Below are 17057 nucleotides of genomic sequence, written 5' to 3'. Positions count from 1 at the left end.
TTCCTACTCCTCACAGACACTTTGTCCGTGCATACCAGCTCTACTGATAGATGGTCATCTTGCCTCATCTCTTTCCTCACAGTCATTTATATTATCATCCTTGTGGAGCATGTTTGCTTCCATCTCTGACCTCTTTGTTTTATGTGTTCATTGGACATAGTTGTTACATGTTCGTCTTGTAGCACGTGGATCTTTATCTGATCTTATACACCTGAATTCTACTTGCAGGACTCATATGTCTCTAGTCTATGACTTACTTCACTGTTGTACACATTTGTAAATATTATGCACTTTTTAGGTTTTTCGTACAGAAACATTTTGCATGCTCCATGGTAGTACATCATTTACTGTGGTCACCATTCTATTTGGTTAACATTTTACCTTGGTGTGGACATTGGTGGAGGGCTGTTAGTCCTAACATGGACACATCCGGTGGATTATCTTAGTCTTTTTGCTTTTTAATTGCTGTTAGAATTACAGTATGTCACTGTTTGTTCTAGCATTTTAAATAATGTATTTTTATATTTGATAATCTTAACTATTTTGCACACTTCGTTCATTCATTTGCACTGCAATCCTAAATTAAATCCTCCCTTATCCTTTTGGAAATGCCCAGAAGGGGAGGAGTGATGTCACACCCATGTGAGCAGATCCCACCCCAATTTACTGCAGTCCCAATGTGAGCTAGTTGTACACTAGGTTTTCAGGGCGAATTTTGGCAGCTACTCCCCCTAGTGTTTAAAAGTGGAAAATATCAAATCTTTTAAAATTATTTTTTATATTTTACTCCATTAAAAACAAATGATAATATTTTTTTTTAATTAAAACATTAATACTTTACACTTTTTCAATAGTTGAATTCTTTTTTTACAGCACCATCGCTTTAAAAAGTTTAAAAAGGACCTGTCTGAGATTATGCATGTCCATAATTTAACGTCTGACAATATGCCATATTTTTTGGATTTATATTTAGGTGTGTCTTAACAGTTTCTTGTATACATATACTATCGGTGCACTGACTAATGTGCAAACCTAATGATATAAGCCAAACATGATCAGAATTAACAGAACACCCAAAGGATTAAAAATAAGAAATATTACAAAAAATGATACAAAAACACAACCCAGTGTGAATGCCTTAAAAATAATAACAATTGCAGTGGAAAAACATTTTTTGCATTTCTTACAAAATAAAAGCTAGTAAAATTGAAAAACGTACAGTATGTATATGTACCAAAACATCGCACTTACAGTGGCACGTAAAAGTTAGGGCACCCCTGGTCAAAATTACTTTTATTGTGAACAGTTAAGCAAGTTGAAGACTAAATTATCTCTAAAAGGCCTAAAGTTAAAGATGACATGTTTCCTTTGTATTAGGCAAAAAAAATATTTTTCATCTTTTTACATTTTAAAAATTACAAAAATAAAAATGGGTTGATGCAAAGGTTTGGGCACTCTGCATGGTTAGTGCCTAGCAGCACCCCTTCTTGCAAGTATCACAGCTTGTAAACGCTTTTCGTAGCCAGCCAAGAGTCTTTGAACTTTTGTTCAAGGAATTTTCATCCATTCTTCCTTGGAAAATTCTTCCAGTTCTGTGAGATTTCTGGGTCATCTTGCATGCCCTGCTATTTTGAGGTCTAGCCACAGATTTTCAATGATAGTCAGATCAGGGGACTGCAAGGGCCATTGTAAAACCTTCAGATTGTGCCTGTTGAGGTGATCCATTGTGAATTTTGACATGTGTTTAGGATCATTATCCATTTGTAAAAGCCATACTCTTCTTAACTTCAACTTTTTTTACAGATGGGGTTATGTTTGATTAAGAAATTGTTGAAATTGAATTGAATCCATTCTTACTTGTACCTGTGAAATGTTCCCCATGCCATCGGCTGCAATACAACTTCAAAGCATGATTGATCCACGCCCATGCTTAATGGTTGGCGAGATGTTCTTTTCCTGAAATTCTGTGCCCTTTTTTCTCCACACATACTTTTGATCATTGTAGCCAGTGAGTTCTATTTTAACTTCATTGGTCCACTGGACTTGTTTACAAAATGCATCAGGCTTGTTTAGATGTTCTTTTGTGTACTTCTGATGCTGAATTTTATGGTGGCGATGCAGGAGAGGTTTTCTTCTGCTGACTCTTCCATGAAGGCTATATTCATGCAAGTGTCTCTTAAAAGTAGAACAATATACCACAACTCCAGAGTCTGCTAAATATTTCTGGAGGTCTTTTGTTGTGAAGCTAGGGTTCTGATTTGCCTCTCTAGCAATCCTGCTAACAGCTGTCACTGAAATTTTGCTTGGTCTTCCAGACCTCATCTTGACCTCCACTGTTCCTGTTAACTGCCATTTCTTAATTACATTTCAAACTGAGGAAGGGGCAACTTGAAAATGCATTTCTATCTTCTTATAGCCTTCTCCTGCTTTGTGGGCCTTCACCATTTTCATTTTCAGAGTGCTAGGCAGCTTTTTAAAAGAACTAATAGTTGCAGTTTTTGGAATAAGGTTAGAGGAGCCTGGGATTTTCTAAAGCTGGTAAATTTGCATCATCTGTCCTTTCCTAACGATGTTACTGAACAAGCCACAACCCTAACAGGCTAATTAAATTCTGAAACCTTGGTCAAGGTTATCTGACCACACAAATCTCCAAGGGTGCCCAAACTTTTGCATCAGCCCATTTTTCTTTTTGTAGTATTTAAAATGTAAATATATCTATATATAGAATTGTCTAAGGGTTTTTCTGTCTGTCTGTCTGTCCTGGAAATCCCACGTCTCTGATTGGTCGAGGCCGCCAGGCCTCGACCAATCAGCGACGGGCACAGCATGGCGACAATGATGTCATAAAGGTTGCCTCGACCAATCAGCGACGGGCACAGTCTGCCGCAAATTCGCCTCGACCAATCAGCGACGGGCACAGTATCGACGTAGATGTCATAATGGTTGCCATGGCGACGATGATGTCATAAAGGTTGCCTCGACCAATCAGCGACGGGCACAGTCTGCCGCGAATTCTGGAATCATCATTGTCCATATACTACAGGGACATGCATATTCTAGAATACCCGATGCATTGGAATCGGGCCACCATCTAGTATATACAGTATATATATCAGTAATTTTGACTAAGGGTGCCCAAATTTTTACATGCCACTGAACATAGTATAATAAAGAAATTATGAATGTTGTAATGCAAGGTGGCAAATGATAATATTAATGTCCTCAAAGCCACCACTGGCTCTACTTTCAACAGGTGGATTCTAGAAATTAATTCTGAAACAGTTGTGACTGTCATAATTTCCTTTTTTATGCTTTTCTTTCATAACAGAATTTACATACTCTATTATTTCCTTGAGACATACAACTAAATCTGTATATTTTTGGTGTCCATGTGCTTGTTCCATTTCTATATTTAAAGGGGGTTTCCCCTTTCACCAGTCTGCATGCCATTAGCATTCACATGTTAAAATGAAAAGAAACACTAGGTATTCTCTATCCCCGAGTCCAGCACTTAATTTTTGCCACTGCGCCAGTGATTGTTACTGGTTAATTGGTCAGGTCAGAGATGGACAAACAATTTGTGCAGCTAGAGGTAAGGGGGCCCACTCCCGTCTCCAAAACAGGTGGAATTATGCTTTATGATTAACTTTTGAACTACAAAGGGCCATATATTCTTATTGAACAGGGGCTCTCTTCTTTCTGTGTCCGCTTCTGAGTCATGCCTATGTCAACAGGGTTGCAGCCAATCACTGGGCTCAATGGCACTGTCAACTTCCATGGCACGAGTCAATGAGCCCCATGATTGGTGACAGTACAACTAACATGATGTCACTGCCACAGCAAACAATCACCGGAGAAATTGTGGAGGTACATTGTTGGACCTGTGGTGTGTGACACCTGCACAATCTATGCATACGGCTCGCCAAAGGGTTTATTGCAGCCATCGTAGCTGTCCGGGACATGCCATTCTTTCCTTCCTATATTCAAATGTATTTGCTCACTTGCGTGCCGGGACTGGGAAGAGGAGCGCCTGTCAGCCAGGCCCTGACATGCAGTGACGTGATGAGGTCAGCACGCTGCTGATGTCATCACACTGCTACCAGCGCTGCACAGGCAACAGAGGCATCATGCCCTGGTAAGCACTCCATGGAGGAGCTGAAGATTAAATTCTATGATATTTTAGATGAGGGAAATGGGAGAGTTGTGTTACTATGGGGTCACATAATGTGGCAAGGGGGGACATTATGGGTTAAAGGAGGACATTATGGGGCTATTTGAGATACTATGGTGTAATTTAGGACATTAAGGGGAAATTAGGGGGATTGTGAAATGGGGCATAGTATAGCGAGGGGCAGTGGGGTGGGGGGATTTATGCAGAGAAGCAGTGTGGCAAAGATATGTAAAGGGGCAGTTTGTGGGGGAAAATTATGGAGAGTGTATTATGGAGAAGGGTAGTATGTGGGGGACAGCACAGAGAGGGGCTGTGTGGGGGGTATATTAAGGAGAGGGGCAGAGTGGAAGGGGGTATTTTGTGCAGGTACTCTGGGCATGAAATCTCATCATGGCATCTGTGCTTCATGGAGATAAAACGGATAGGCACAACTCTAATCAGAGAAGATGTAACCTATATGGTACCTGGGTGTAAATGTTTATTTGTGACCCATACTGAGTCTTATCAGTATTGTGGCTTTTGACTGGTCCACAGTCTGACAATGGCTGGTAACAACGACCAGTATCTCCTGACCATTATTAATGACATGCGGGGAGTTGTAGGTTCACACGATACAATTATATATGATAAGATAGTTCTGGCACTGCATTCATTTACTAATGGTGGTTCGGGTGCTGCATTTATGTACTGATGGTGGTTCTGGTGCTGTATTCATGTACTGATGGTGGTTCTGGTGCTGTATTCATTTAATGATGGCCGTTCTGATGCTGCATTAATATACTGATGGTAGTTCTGATTCTGCATTCATGTCTTTATTGTGGTTCTGTTGCTGCACTCGTGTGCTAATGGTGATTTGAGATTGAAGAGGATTTTGAGAGTTTCTACTCCAAAAAACTCAGTTTAAGTTAGCGTGTGGTCACAAAGAAACCGAGAAGAAACTCTCCAAATCCTTCTCAAATACTCAAAATTTGTGATGTATTAATGTACTGATGATGTTTCTGGTGGTGTATTCATGTAACTACCACGTTTAAACATTTTCCAGCCCTAGGTATTGGTTCAGTATGGCAATATGGTCCTTAAACAAAAAAAATGTTGTGCACCCCTACTTTACTATAATAAAGTACCATGCAATAACATCATGTGCTCCCACTAATGTTGGCTACAGACACAGCACAATATCATTTGAAATGTATGTCTATGTATGAAGGTTAAAGTGCTGTATCAGAAAAAAGTTCAGTCCACACTTGTGGACCTAAAAGCAACATAATGATAAAAATAGAAATTCCCTTTGCTATTTTATAATCATATGCAAATAGATTAAAATTTTAGCACCATGTATGTAGGTAACATTAAATATTTATAGTATTTATAGCATTTTGTTCAGTAAATTTACCGGCAGATCTTAATAAGCACATTCTACAATGGCAGATTTTCACATTGTGCACACAGATAGAAACTAAACAGAAGTACAGTATTCACGGATATAGTTATGAAAAACAAACACATCTGGTGACTATAATGTCTCTGCTACACCCAGAGTGTTTCTGTGCACCTGTCTCTAGCAATTTAAGTGCTATGAAAGGTAAAGCTATTTGAGAAACGTATTGTTTCTTGTGGTAAGACTGAGTAAGACTAAGTATCATGTTATTGAGAAGCCATCAACATCATATAATGCTATACATTAAAAAGCATTTGCCTCTTGGTAAAGACACCCGTAAGTACAGGTCAATGAGATATCGTAACATAAAGTCTTTTTTTTATTTCTTGGCAGCTTTTCTGAGTTATTTGATGTCTCTTCAGGAAACAGATGCTAGGTACCAATCACTAATTGCAATCACTAGGTTATGCTCCTAGGGAGGTTTTTTTAAGTGAATTTCTTTGTAGATTCTGATAAAAAAAAAACATGAAATCTGCTTCAAATACTCTTTGAATAAGTTCCCTATTAATTTCAATGAGAAACCCTGATTATTGTTCATGTAGTTTTTATTCCAGCAAGGTTTTTACACTAGTGGCACAAACAAAAAACGGGATGTGACCTTTCTTTGATGCTGATTCTTCTGGAAATCTGCACCAAACTTTAGATTCAAGTTAAAAGACTACAAAAAAATGTAAAAATTAAACAGAAATATTGTTGGAACACTGTATGGATTTCAGATGTAGCTTTCTTTTGAATATAATGTCAGATTTTTCCATCTATAGAAAACTCGGTGTGAAAATACTGTTATAGGGTCATACTTTCTGCTAACCACAGAAGGTGACCTCCTTAAATTACTAAGATAATTACTGGATAAAAGTGGAGTCACAGACATACTCAAAAATGAACCTGCAGTAGACTGACTATGCTATTGTACCTACAGGATGTTCTTTATTAGTGGCTTGGACATAAATGATGATGCGACAAGAAGAAAGGTGAATGCTGATGGAACAACTTCATGAGGTCATGCAGACAAGACACCACAAAGTGCAAATTGTTGAGGTTACCTTTGGGTGGAGTTCTGCGGTTCGAAAGGCCCTGCAATGTGAACCTCTTTCTAGCAAGCGCTGAGCGCTCAAGGTTATGACTGGCAGGATTATCAGCTAGGAGAGAGGGAGAGGGAAAGCAGTAAAGCTGGAGGGGAGTGAGGTTAGTTAGGATAACCAGCAAGCACACAAGGGAAAGGTTGGATGGTGATGACCTCACTATTTTTTGTGCAGAAATTTCTATTAGAAACTGTGGAGTGTAGATGAAGGGTTAGCTATAACAAACCATATTTAATCATTTAGTTATTATTACCTCTATTTGGATCTGATTCAAATAAATGAAATAATAAAATCACCTCAAAAATCTGGACCAAAGCGCAGGAGAGCACAGTTGCATGTTGTTGGCTTACAGTGTTGAGTCAGTATACAGTATTATACTTGTACTTCGGTTTCTGCCCAACCATAATAACATATGGATAGGTTAAATAGCTTTATGTGAAAAAAAGACTCCATTGTGTGTGTCTGGGACAGATTGTGAGTATCCTCTTGACTAAAGATATACAGTGGTGACCAAAAGTTTTGCATTTTTTTTACAAGTGTAATTACTTCTGTCTAGTTGCTGTGATGTCATTTTCCTGGTGATTTTAGTACACTGGAAGGAAATGGTTGTCAGCTGTAAGGATGAAAATTGTGTTTGACATTGTTTCATCCCTGTATATGTTATTTTTCCTACATTTTCTAGTCCAAATGTTTTGCATATTTTATCATAGGTAGTCGAATTCTGGCAAAAAAATTTTTGGTTTGTGTGTTTTTCGGTTAAAACATGGAAAAGACAAAGACAAATTTATCACCAGATGTCAGGAAGCTTATTATTCTGAGAGTGAAGTCAGGCAAAAGCCAAAAAGAGATAACTAGGGATTTCAACCGCTCTCAGAGTCGAGTGTCATGTACTGTATACTACAGAAAGAAAAAGAAGGTTATGGAATAGCTGACAAACCTACAAGTGGACGAACACGGAAAACTTCCTCCAAAGTTGATCATATTATTAAGAAAGCCATTATCTGATGTCCATAAAAGAGCTGTACAGATTTTGCATGAAATGAATGAAGAATATGGGGTCAAAGTGAGTTGCTAAAATGTGGTGCAACGGCTAAGAGCAGTAGGGTTGAATGCACGAGTTCCAGTCAAAAAGCCTTTCATCTCTGCAAAGAACCAGAAGGTCTGACTTGAGTTTGTGTCATGATCTCTGCAGGCAGAGATCATAGCAAGCCTATAGAGGGACAAGCTCTCGGAAGATGGAACTATACTGACCATGAACTAAGCCTGCCGCGCAACTAGAAATAGCCAGGTAGCATTTCCTATTTATCGCTAGATGCCCAGCTCTGGCCTAAGACCTAAATAGCTAGCAGAGGGAAATATAAGACCTGGCTCACCTCTAGAGAAATATTCCAAAGAAGACAGTAGCCCCCCACATATAATGACGGTGAGTTCAGATGAAACAACAAACGCAGCAGGAAAATAGTCTTAGCAAATTTGAGGTCCGCTTACTAGATAGCAGAAGACAGATAGTATACTTTCATGGTCAGCAGAAAAACACTAACAAAACACCATCCAGAGATTACCTTAAACTCTGGCATTAACTCATAACGCCAGAGTAGCAATCCCTGATCAACGAGAGCTTTCCAGACACAGTAACAAAACTTCAGCTGTGAACTGGAACAAATAGGCAAAACAAAACATGGACAAAAGTCCAACTTATCTAGTAGTAGTCTAGAAGCAGGAACAAGCACTGAGAGGCATCAGATAACATTGTTGACCGGCAAGAAACCACCAGAGAAATGAGCTTAAATAGCGACACCCACTACTGATGGAATCAGGTGAAACAGGAAAGAGGATGACAAGTCCAATTCCACAAGCGGCCACCGGGGGAGCCCAGAATCCAAATTCACAACAGTACCCCCCCCTCAAGGAGGGGGCACCAAACCCTCACCAGATCCACCAGGGCGACCAGGATGAGCCCTATGGAAGGCACGAACAAGATCAGAAGCATGAACATCAGATGCATTGACCCAAGAATTATCCTCCTGGCCGTAACCCTTCCAGTTGACCAGATACTGGAGTTTCCGTCTGGAAACACGAGAGTCCAAAATTTTCTCCACAACGTACTCCAACTCACCCTCAACCAACACCGGAGCAGGAGGCTCAACTGAAGGTACAACAGGTACCTCATACCTGCGCAATAACGACCGATGAAAAACGTTATGAATGGAAAAGGACGCAGGGAGGTCCAAACGGAAAGAAACAGGATTAAGAATCTCCAATATTCTATAAGGGCCGATGAACCGAGGTTTAAACTTAGGAGAAGAGACCCTCATAGGGACAAAACGAGAAGACAACCACACTAAATCTCCAACACAAAGCCGAGAACCAACACGACGATGACGGTTGGCAAAACGCTGAGTCTTCTCCTGGGACAACTTCAAATTGTCAATAACCTGCCCCCAAATGTGATGCAATCTCTCTACCACCGCATCCACTCCAGGACAATCCGAGGATTCCACCTGACCGGAGGAAAATCGAGGGTGAAACCCCGAATTACAGAAAAACGGGGACACCAAGGTGGAAGAACTGGCCCGATTATTGAGGGCGAACTCTGCCAATGGCAAAAAAGCAACCCAATCATCCTGGTCAGCAGAGACAAAACACCTCAGATATGTCTCAAGGGTCTGATTAGTCCGCTCGGTCTGGCCATTAGTCTGAGGGTGAAAAGCAGACGAAAAAGACAAATCTATGCCCATCCTAGCACAGAATGCCCGCCAAAATCTAGACACAAATTGGGTACCTCTGTCAGAAACAATATTCTCAGGAATACCGTGCAATCGGACAACATTCTGAAAAAACAGAGGAACCAACTCAGAAGAAGAAGGCAACTTGGGCAGAGGAACCAAATGGACCATTTTAGAGAAACGGTCACAGACCACCCAGATGACAGACATCTTCTGGGAAACAGGCAGATCTGAAATAAAATCCATCGAGATGTGTGTCCAAGGCCTCTTAGGAATAGGCAAGGGCAACAGCAGTCCGCTAGCCCGAGAACTACAAGACTTGGCCCGAGCACAAACGTCACATGACTGCACAAAGACTCGCACATCTCGTGACAGAGAAGGCCACCAGAAGGATCTTGCCACCAAATCCCTGGTACCAAAAATTCCGGGATGACCTGCCAATGCAGAAGAATGTACCTCAGAGATGACTCTGCTGGTCCAATCATCCGGAACAAACAGTCTATCAGGCGGACAACGATCCGGTCTATCCGCCTGAAACTCTTGCAAGGACCGCCGCAGATCAGGAGAAACGGCCGACAAAATTACTCCCTCCCTAAGGATACCTGTGGGTTCAGAATTACCAGGAGAGTCCGGGTCAAAACTCCTAGAAAGGGCATCTGCCTTAACATTCTTAGAACCCGGTAGGTATGACACCACAAAATTAAAGCGAGAAAAAAATAAAGACCAGCGCGCCTGTCTAGGATTCAGGCGTCTGGCAGTCTCAAGATAAATCAAATTTTTGTGGTCAGTCAATACCACCACCTGATGTCTAGCCCCCTCGAGCCAATGGCGCCACTCCTCAAACGCCCACTTCATGGCCAAAAGCTCCCGATTCCCAACATCATAATTCCGCTCTGCGGGCGAAAATTTGCGAGAAAAGAAGGCACAAGGCCTAATGACGGAGCAGTCGGAACCTTTCTGCGACAACACTGCCCCAGCTCCGATCTCCGAAGCGTCAACCTCAACCTGAAAAGGCAGATTCACATCAGGCTGACGCAACACAGGGGCAGAGGCAAAACGGCGCTTAAGCTCCTGAAAGGCCTCTACAGCATGAGGGGACCAATTAGCAACATCAGCGCCTTGTCTGGTCAAATCAGTCAGTGGTTTAACGACATCCGAAAAACCAGCAATAAATCGGCGGTAAAAGTTGGCAAAGCCCAAAAATCTCTGAAGACCCTTAAGAGAGGAGGGCTGAGTCCAGTCACAAATAGCTTGCACCTTGACGGGATCCATCTCAATGGAAGAGGGAGAAAAAATATACCCCAAAAAGGAAATTTTCTGGACCCCAAAAACGCACTTAGACCCCTTCACACATAAAGAATTAGACCGCAGAACCTGAAAAACTCTCCTGACCTGCTGGACATGAGAGTCCCAGTCATCAGAAAAAATCAGAATATCATCCAGATATATTATCATAAATTTATCCAGAAAATCGCGGAAAATATCATGCATAAAAGACTGGAAAACTGAAGGGGCATTAGAAAGACCAAAAGGCATGACCAAATACTCAAAGTGGCCCTCGGGCGTATTAAATGCGGTCTTCCACTCATCCCCCTGCCTGATCCGCACCAAATTATACGCCCCACGAAGATCAATTTTAGAGAACCACTTAGCACCCTCTATACGAGCAAACAAATCAGTAAGCAATGGCAATGGGTATTGATACTTAACAGTGATCTTATTCAGAAGCCGATAATCAATACATGGTCTCAAAGAGCCGTCTTTTTTTGAGACAAAGAAAAACCCAGCTCCCAAGGGAGAAGAGGATGGACGAATATGTCCCTTTTCCAAAGACTCCTTTATATATTCCCGCATAGCAGCATGTTCCGGCACAGACAAATTAAACAAACGACCCTTTGGATATTTACAACCCGGTATCAAATCTATGGCACAATCGCACTCACGGTGCGGAGGTAACGACCCAAGCTTGGGTTCGTCAAAGACGTCTTGATAATCAGAGAGGAACTCAGGGACTTCAGAGGGAATGGACGACGAAATAGAAACCAAAGGTACGTCCCCATGAATACCCTTACATCCCCAGCTCAACACAGACATTGCTCTCCAGTCCAAGACTGGGTTGTGAGACTGCAACCATGGCAATCCCAGTACCAAATCGTCATGTAAATTATACAGCACCAGGAAACGAATAATCTCCTGGTGATCCGGATTGATACGCATGGTTACTTGTGTCCAGTATTGTGGTTTATTATTAGCCAATGGGGTGGAGTCAATCCCCTTCAGAGGAATAAGAGTCTCCAAAGGCTCTAAATCAAAACCACAACGATTGGCAAAGGACCAATCCATAAGACTCAGAGCGGCGCCAGAGTCAACATAGGCGTCCGTGGCAATGGATGACAAAGAGCAAATCAGGGTTACAGACAAAATAAACTTAGACTGAATGGTGCTAATGGAAACAGACTTATCAAGCTTCTTTGTACGCCTAGAGCATGCTGATATAACATGAGTAGAATCCCCACAATAGAAACACAATCCATTCTTCCGTCTAAAATTCTGTCGCTCGCTCCTGGACAGAATTCTATCACACTGCATACTTTCTGGCGTCTTTTCCATAGACACCGCCAGATGGTGCACCGGTTTGCGCTCCCGCAGACGCCTATCAATCTGAATAGCCATTGTCATGGACTCATTCAGACCTGCAGGCAAAGGGAACCCCACCATAACATCCTTAACGGCATCAGAGAGACCTTCTCTGAAAGTTGCCGCCAAGGCGCACTCATTCCACTGAGTAAGCACAGACCATTTACGGAATTTTTGGCAGAAAACTTCAGCTTCGTCTTGCCCCTGAGATAGTGCCATCAAAGTTTTTTCTGCCTGAAGTTCCAAATGAGGTTCCTCATAAAGCAAGCCCAAGGCCAGAAAAAACGCATCCACATCGCGTAACGCAGGATCCCCTGCTGGCAATGAGAAGGCCCAATCTTGAGGGTCACCCCTGAGCAAGGAAATCACAATCCTAACCTGCTGAGCAGGGTCTCCAGCTGAACGAGACTTCAGGGACAAATAAAGCTTACAATTATTTCGGAAATTCTGGAAGCTAGCTCTATTCCCTGTGAAGAACTCCGGCAAAGGAATTCTCGGCTCAGATACCGGAGCATGTACCACAAAATCTTGTAAATTTTGTACTTTCGTGATGAGATTATTCAAACCCGCAGTTACACTCTGGAGATCCATTATTGTCAGGTGCACACAGAGCATACAGAGATTAGGAGGAGAGAGAGAGAAAAGACTGCAGCAAGGCAGACTGGAGGAAAAAAAAAAAAAAAAAAAATTTCAGCAGACTTCTTATAACTCTCCTTTCTCAACCTGGGTCTTTAACACTTTACGGGCCGGTCAAACTGTCATGATCTCTGCAGGCAGAGATCATAGCAAGCCTATAGAGGGACAAGCTCTCGGAAGATGGAACTATACTGACCATGAACTAAGCCTGCCGCGCAACTAGAAATAGCCAGGTAGCATTTCCTATTTATCGCTAGATGCCCAGCTCTGGCCTAAGACCTAAATAGCTAGCAGAGGGAAATATAAGACCTGGCTCACCTCTAGAGAAATATTCCAAAGAAGACAGTAGCCCCCCACATATAATGACGGTGAGTTCAGATGAAACAACAAACGCAGCAGGAAAATAGTCTTAGCAAATTTGAGGTCCGCTTACTAGATAGCAGAAGACAGATAGTATACTTTCATGGTCAGCAGAAAAACACTAACAAAACACCATCCAGAGATTACCTTAAACTCTGGCATTAACTCATAACGCCAGAGTAGCAATCCCTGATCAACGAGAGCTTTCCAGACACAGTAACAAAACTTCAGCTGTGAACTGGAACAAATAGGCAAAACAAAACATGGACAAAAGTCCAACTTATCTAGTAGTAGTCTAGAAGCAGGAACAAGCACTGAGAGGCATCAGATAACATTGTTGACCGGCAAGAAACCACCAGAGAAATGAGCTTAAATAGCGACACCCACTACTGATGGAATCAGGTGAAACAGGAAAGAGGATGACAAGTCCAATTCCACAAGCGGCCACCGGGGGAGCCCAGAATCCAAATTCACAACAAGTTTGCCAAAGAACACAGCCAATCGAAAGAGTCAAATTGCTCTAAGGTGTTGTCAGATGAATCTACGTTCAATCTGTTTGGTAGTGATGGTAAGCACTATATATACCGCCTAATTGGAAAACATAATGATGTAAAGTACCAAACACCTACAGTGAAACATGGTGGTGGCACTGTCATGATTTATGGCTGCTTTTCTGCATCTGCTATTGGCTCTCTGCATAGAACTGATGGAAATATGAATGCTATCATGTACAAGGATATACTGAAGAATGTAATGCTGCCACATGATAAAACCAAAGTAGGCAGGGACTAGAAATTCCAGCAAGACAATGATCCTAAGCACACATCCAATTTAGTCAAAAATTGGTCAGCAAAGAAAAATGTTCGCCTGTTGCAATGGCCAAGCCAATCACCTGATTTAAACCCTATACAGCACTTTTGAGATTAGTTAGGGTAACAAGCTGGGGCCCGTACCCATAGCAATAAAGATTAATTGTTTGCAGATTTGCAAATGGAATGGAGCAAGATCCCTCAGGATGTCTTGAATACCCAAGTGGCTTCAATGCCCCGTCGGTGAGGTGCAGTAAATAAAGCAAGAGGTTATGCTACAAAATACTAAGTTATGGCATTGTAAACAATTAATTACTCTCTATGTTGTGATCAATAAATAGTCTGTCCAAAACTTTTGGCATTCAGTTTTCTTTCATTAAATGACCATATCTATATTCTAAAGCATACTGGTTAAAATTAAGGTCTTGCATGACGACAACTTCATGCACTTTCAACTTATCACTAGGAAAATGGCATCAAAACAACCAGACAGAAGTAATCACACTTTAAAAAAATGCAAAACTTTTGGTCGCCACTAAATATCAAACACAGAAATTTGCTTCAATTTGTACTTTATTGCATAAGAGATGGGAAAATGTAATGATTATGCCTGATAATATTTTTTTTAAAATATTCACATAAATTTCAAATGTCATATGTTATCAATAAGGAAACATAAGAACATTCACATGAAGTATTGCTTACTATGTAATTCATTGTTAAAGCAGAAATTAATGCAATTTGTTACATAGTTTGTGAAGGGAAAACTACAAAAATTTTGCCAACAGTTTGCTGGCAGCGCTTTCCCTCAGAGATATGGGGGTTCAAAGTGACCCTGCCCCAACATTGAACAAAATTGTGAACAATATCAACAATCTCGAGGTTACAAGTCTGTCATGAATCCCAATGGCTAGGGATAGCACAGGACAAGCAAGGTACAAATATATAACGGACGAGCTCTAGGGTGATGGAACCTGGGCTGACCGCTGCCCTACGCCTGACAAACGCAACTAGAGATAGCCAGGGAGCGTGCCTACGTTGGTTCTAGACGCCACACACCAGCCTAAGAGCTAACTAGCACTGCAGAGAAATAAAGACCTCACTTGCCTCCAGAGGAATGAACCCCAAAAGGTTTAGTTGCCCCCCACATGTATTGACAGTGAAATGAGAGGAAGGCACACACATAGAGATGATATATATAGGTTTAGCAAATAGAGGCCCGCTGTAAACTAGAAAGCAGAACGATACAAAAGGGGTCTGAGCGGTCAGCAAAAAACCCTAATCAAAAAACCATCCTGAGATTACAAGAACCCATGTGCCAACTCATGGCACATGGGGAGAACCTCAGTCCACTAGAGCTACCAGCTAGCATAGAGACATAATAAGCAAGCTGGACAAAAAACCAAACAACTGAAAATCAGCACTTAGCTTATCCTTAAAGATCTGGGAGCAGGTAGGCAGGAACAAAACAGAGCACATCTGAATACATTGATAGCCGGCAAGGGAATGACAGAAAGGCCAGGTAAAATAGGAAACACCCAGCCTCTGATGGACAGGTGGAAACCAAAGGCCGCAACCCACCAAAGTCACCCAGTACCAGCAGTAACCACCAGAGGGAGCCCACAAACAGAATCCACAACAGTACCCCCCCCTTGAGGAGGGGTCACCGAACCCTCACGAGAACCCCCAGGGCGATCAGGGTGAGCTCTATGGAAGGCGCGGACCAAATCAGTCGCATGAACATCGGAGGCGACCACCCAGGAATTATCCTCCTGACCATAACCCTTCCACTTAACCAAATACTGGAGTTTGCGTCTGGAAACACGAGAATCCAAGATCTTCTCAACAACATACTCCAATTCTCCCTCCACCAGCACCGGAGCAGGAGGCTCAACCGAAGGAACAACGGGCACCTCATACCTCCGCAACAACGACCGATGGAACACATTATGAATAGCAAACGATGCTGGGAGATCCAAACGAAAAGATACAGGGTTAAGAATCTCCGAGATCCTATAAGGACCGATGAACCGAGGCTTGAACTTAGGAGAAGAGACCTTCATAGGGACAAAACGAGAAGACAACCACACCAAATCCCCAACAAGAAGTCGGGGACCCACACGGCGACGGCGATTAGCAAACTGCTGAGTCTTCTCCTGAGATAACTTCAAATTGTCCACCACCTGATTCCAAATCTGATGTAGCCTGTCCACCACCACGTCCACTCCAGGACAATCCGAAGACTCCAACTGACCAGAGGAAAAACGAGGATGAAACCCCGAATTACAAAAAAAAGGAGAGACCAACGTGGCAGAACTAGCCCGATTATTAAGAGCAAATTCGGCCAGTGGCAAAAAAGCAACCCAGTCATCTTGATCAGCATAAACAAAACACCTCAAATAAGTTTCCAAGGTCTGATTAGTTCGCTCCGTCTGGCCATTCGTCTGAGGATGGAATGCAGACGAGAAAGACAAATCAATGCCCATCTTGGCACAAAACGTCTGCCAAAATCTAGACACAAACTGGGATCCCCTGTCAGAAACGATATTCTCCGGAATCCCATGCAAACGAACCACGTTCTGAAAAAATAAAGGGACCAACTCAGAGGAGGAAGGCAACTTAGGCAAGGGCACCAAATGAACCATCTTAGAAAAGCGGTCACACACAACCCAGATAACGGACATTTTCTGTGAAACCGGGAGATCAGAAATAAAATCCATGGAAATGTGCGTCCAAGGCCTCTTCGGGATGGGCAAGGATAACAACAACCCACTGGCCCGAGAACAGCAAGGCTTAGCTCGAGCACACACTTCACAAGACTGCACAAAGGTACGCACATCCCTAGACAAGGAAGGCCACCAAAAAGACCTGGCCACCAAGTCTCTAGTACCAAATATTCCAGGATGACCAGCCAACACAGAAGAATGGACCTCGGAGATGACTCTACTGGTCCAATCATCCGGAACAAACAGTCTTTCTGGTGGACAACGATCCGGTTTATCCACCTGAAACTCCTGCAATGCACGTCGCAAGTCTGGGGATACGGCGGACAATATTACCCCATCCCTAAGGATACCAGTAGGCCCAGCGTCTCCAGGAGAGTCAGGCACAAAACTCCTGGAAAGAGCATCTGCCTTCACATTCTTTGAACCTGGCAGGTATGAAACCACGAAATTGAAACGAGAAAAAAACAACGAC

The 17057-nt window shown here is 42.3% G+C and overlaps 1 protein-coding gene across 5 annotated transcripts in view; it reads right to left on the bottom strand.

The window, feature by feature from the left end:
- MCF2L2 (MCF.2 cell line derived transforming sequence-like 2) overlaps positions 1–17057 on the bottom strand; it is a 508511-nt gene that overhangs the window by 70786 nt on the left and 420668 nt on the right. For 2 of the 5 annotated variants that reach the window (XM_077290424.1, XM_077290423.1), the window contains exon 27: positions 6653–6748. The exons of the other annotated variants lie outside the window; for them this stretch is intronic. In XM_077290424.1, the coding sequence (XP_077146539.1) occupies positions 6653–6748 (96 nt within the window). The remainder of the gene's footprint in view (positions 1–6652; positions 6749–17057) is intronic. 5 annotated transcript variants of the gene reach the window in all.

Source organism: Ranitomeya variabilis, chromosome 2 (genome assembly GCF_051348905.1).
Source record: "Ranitomeya variabilis isolate aRanVar5 chromosome 2, aRanVar5.hap1, whole genome shotgun sequence".
NCBI lineage: Eukaryota > Metazoa > Chordata > Amphibia > Anura > Dendrobatidae > Ranitomeya > Ranitomeya variabilis.
The sequence above is the reverse complement of the archived record's forward strand: the minus strand, read 5'-3'. Positions and strand labels throughout refer to the sequence as shown.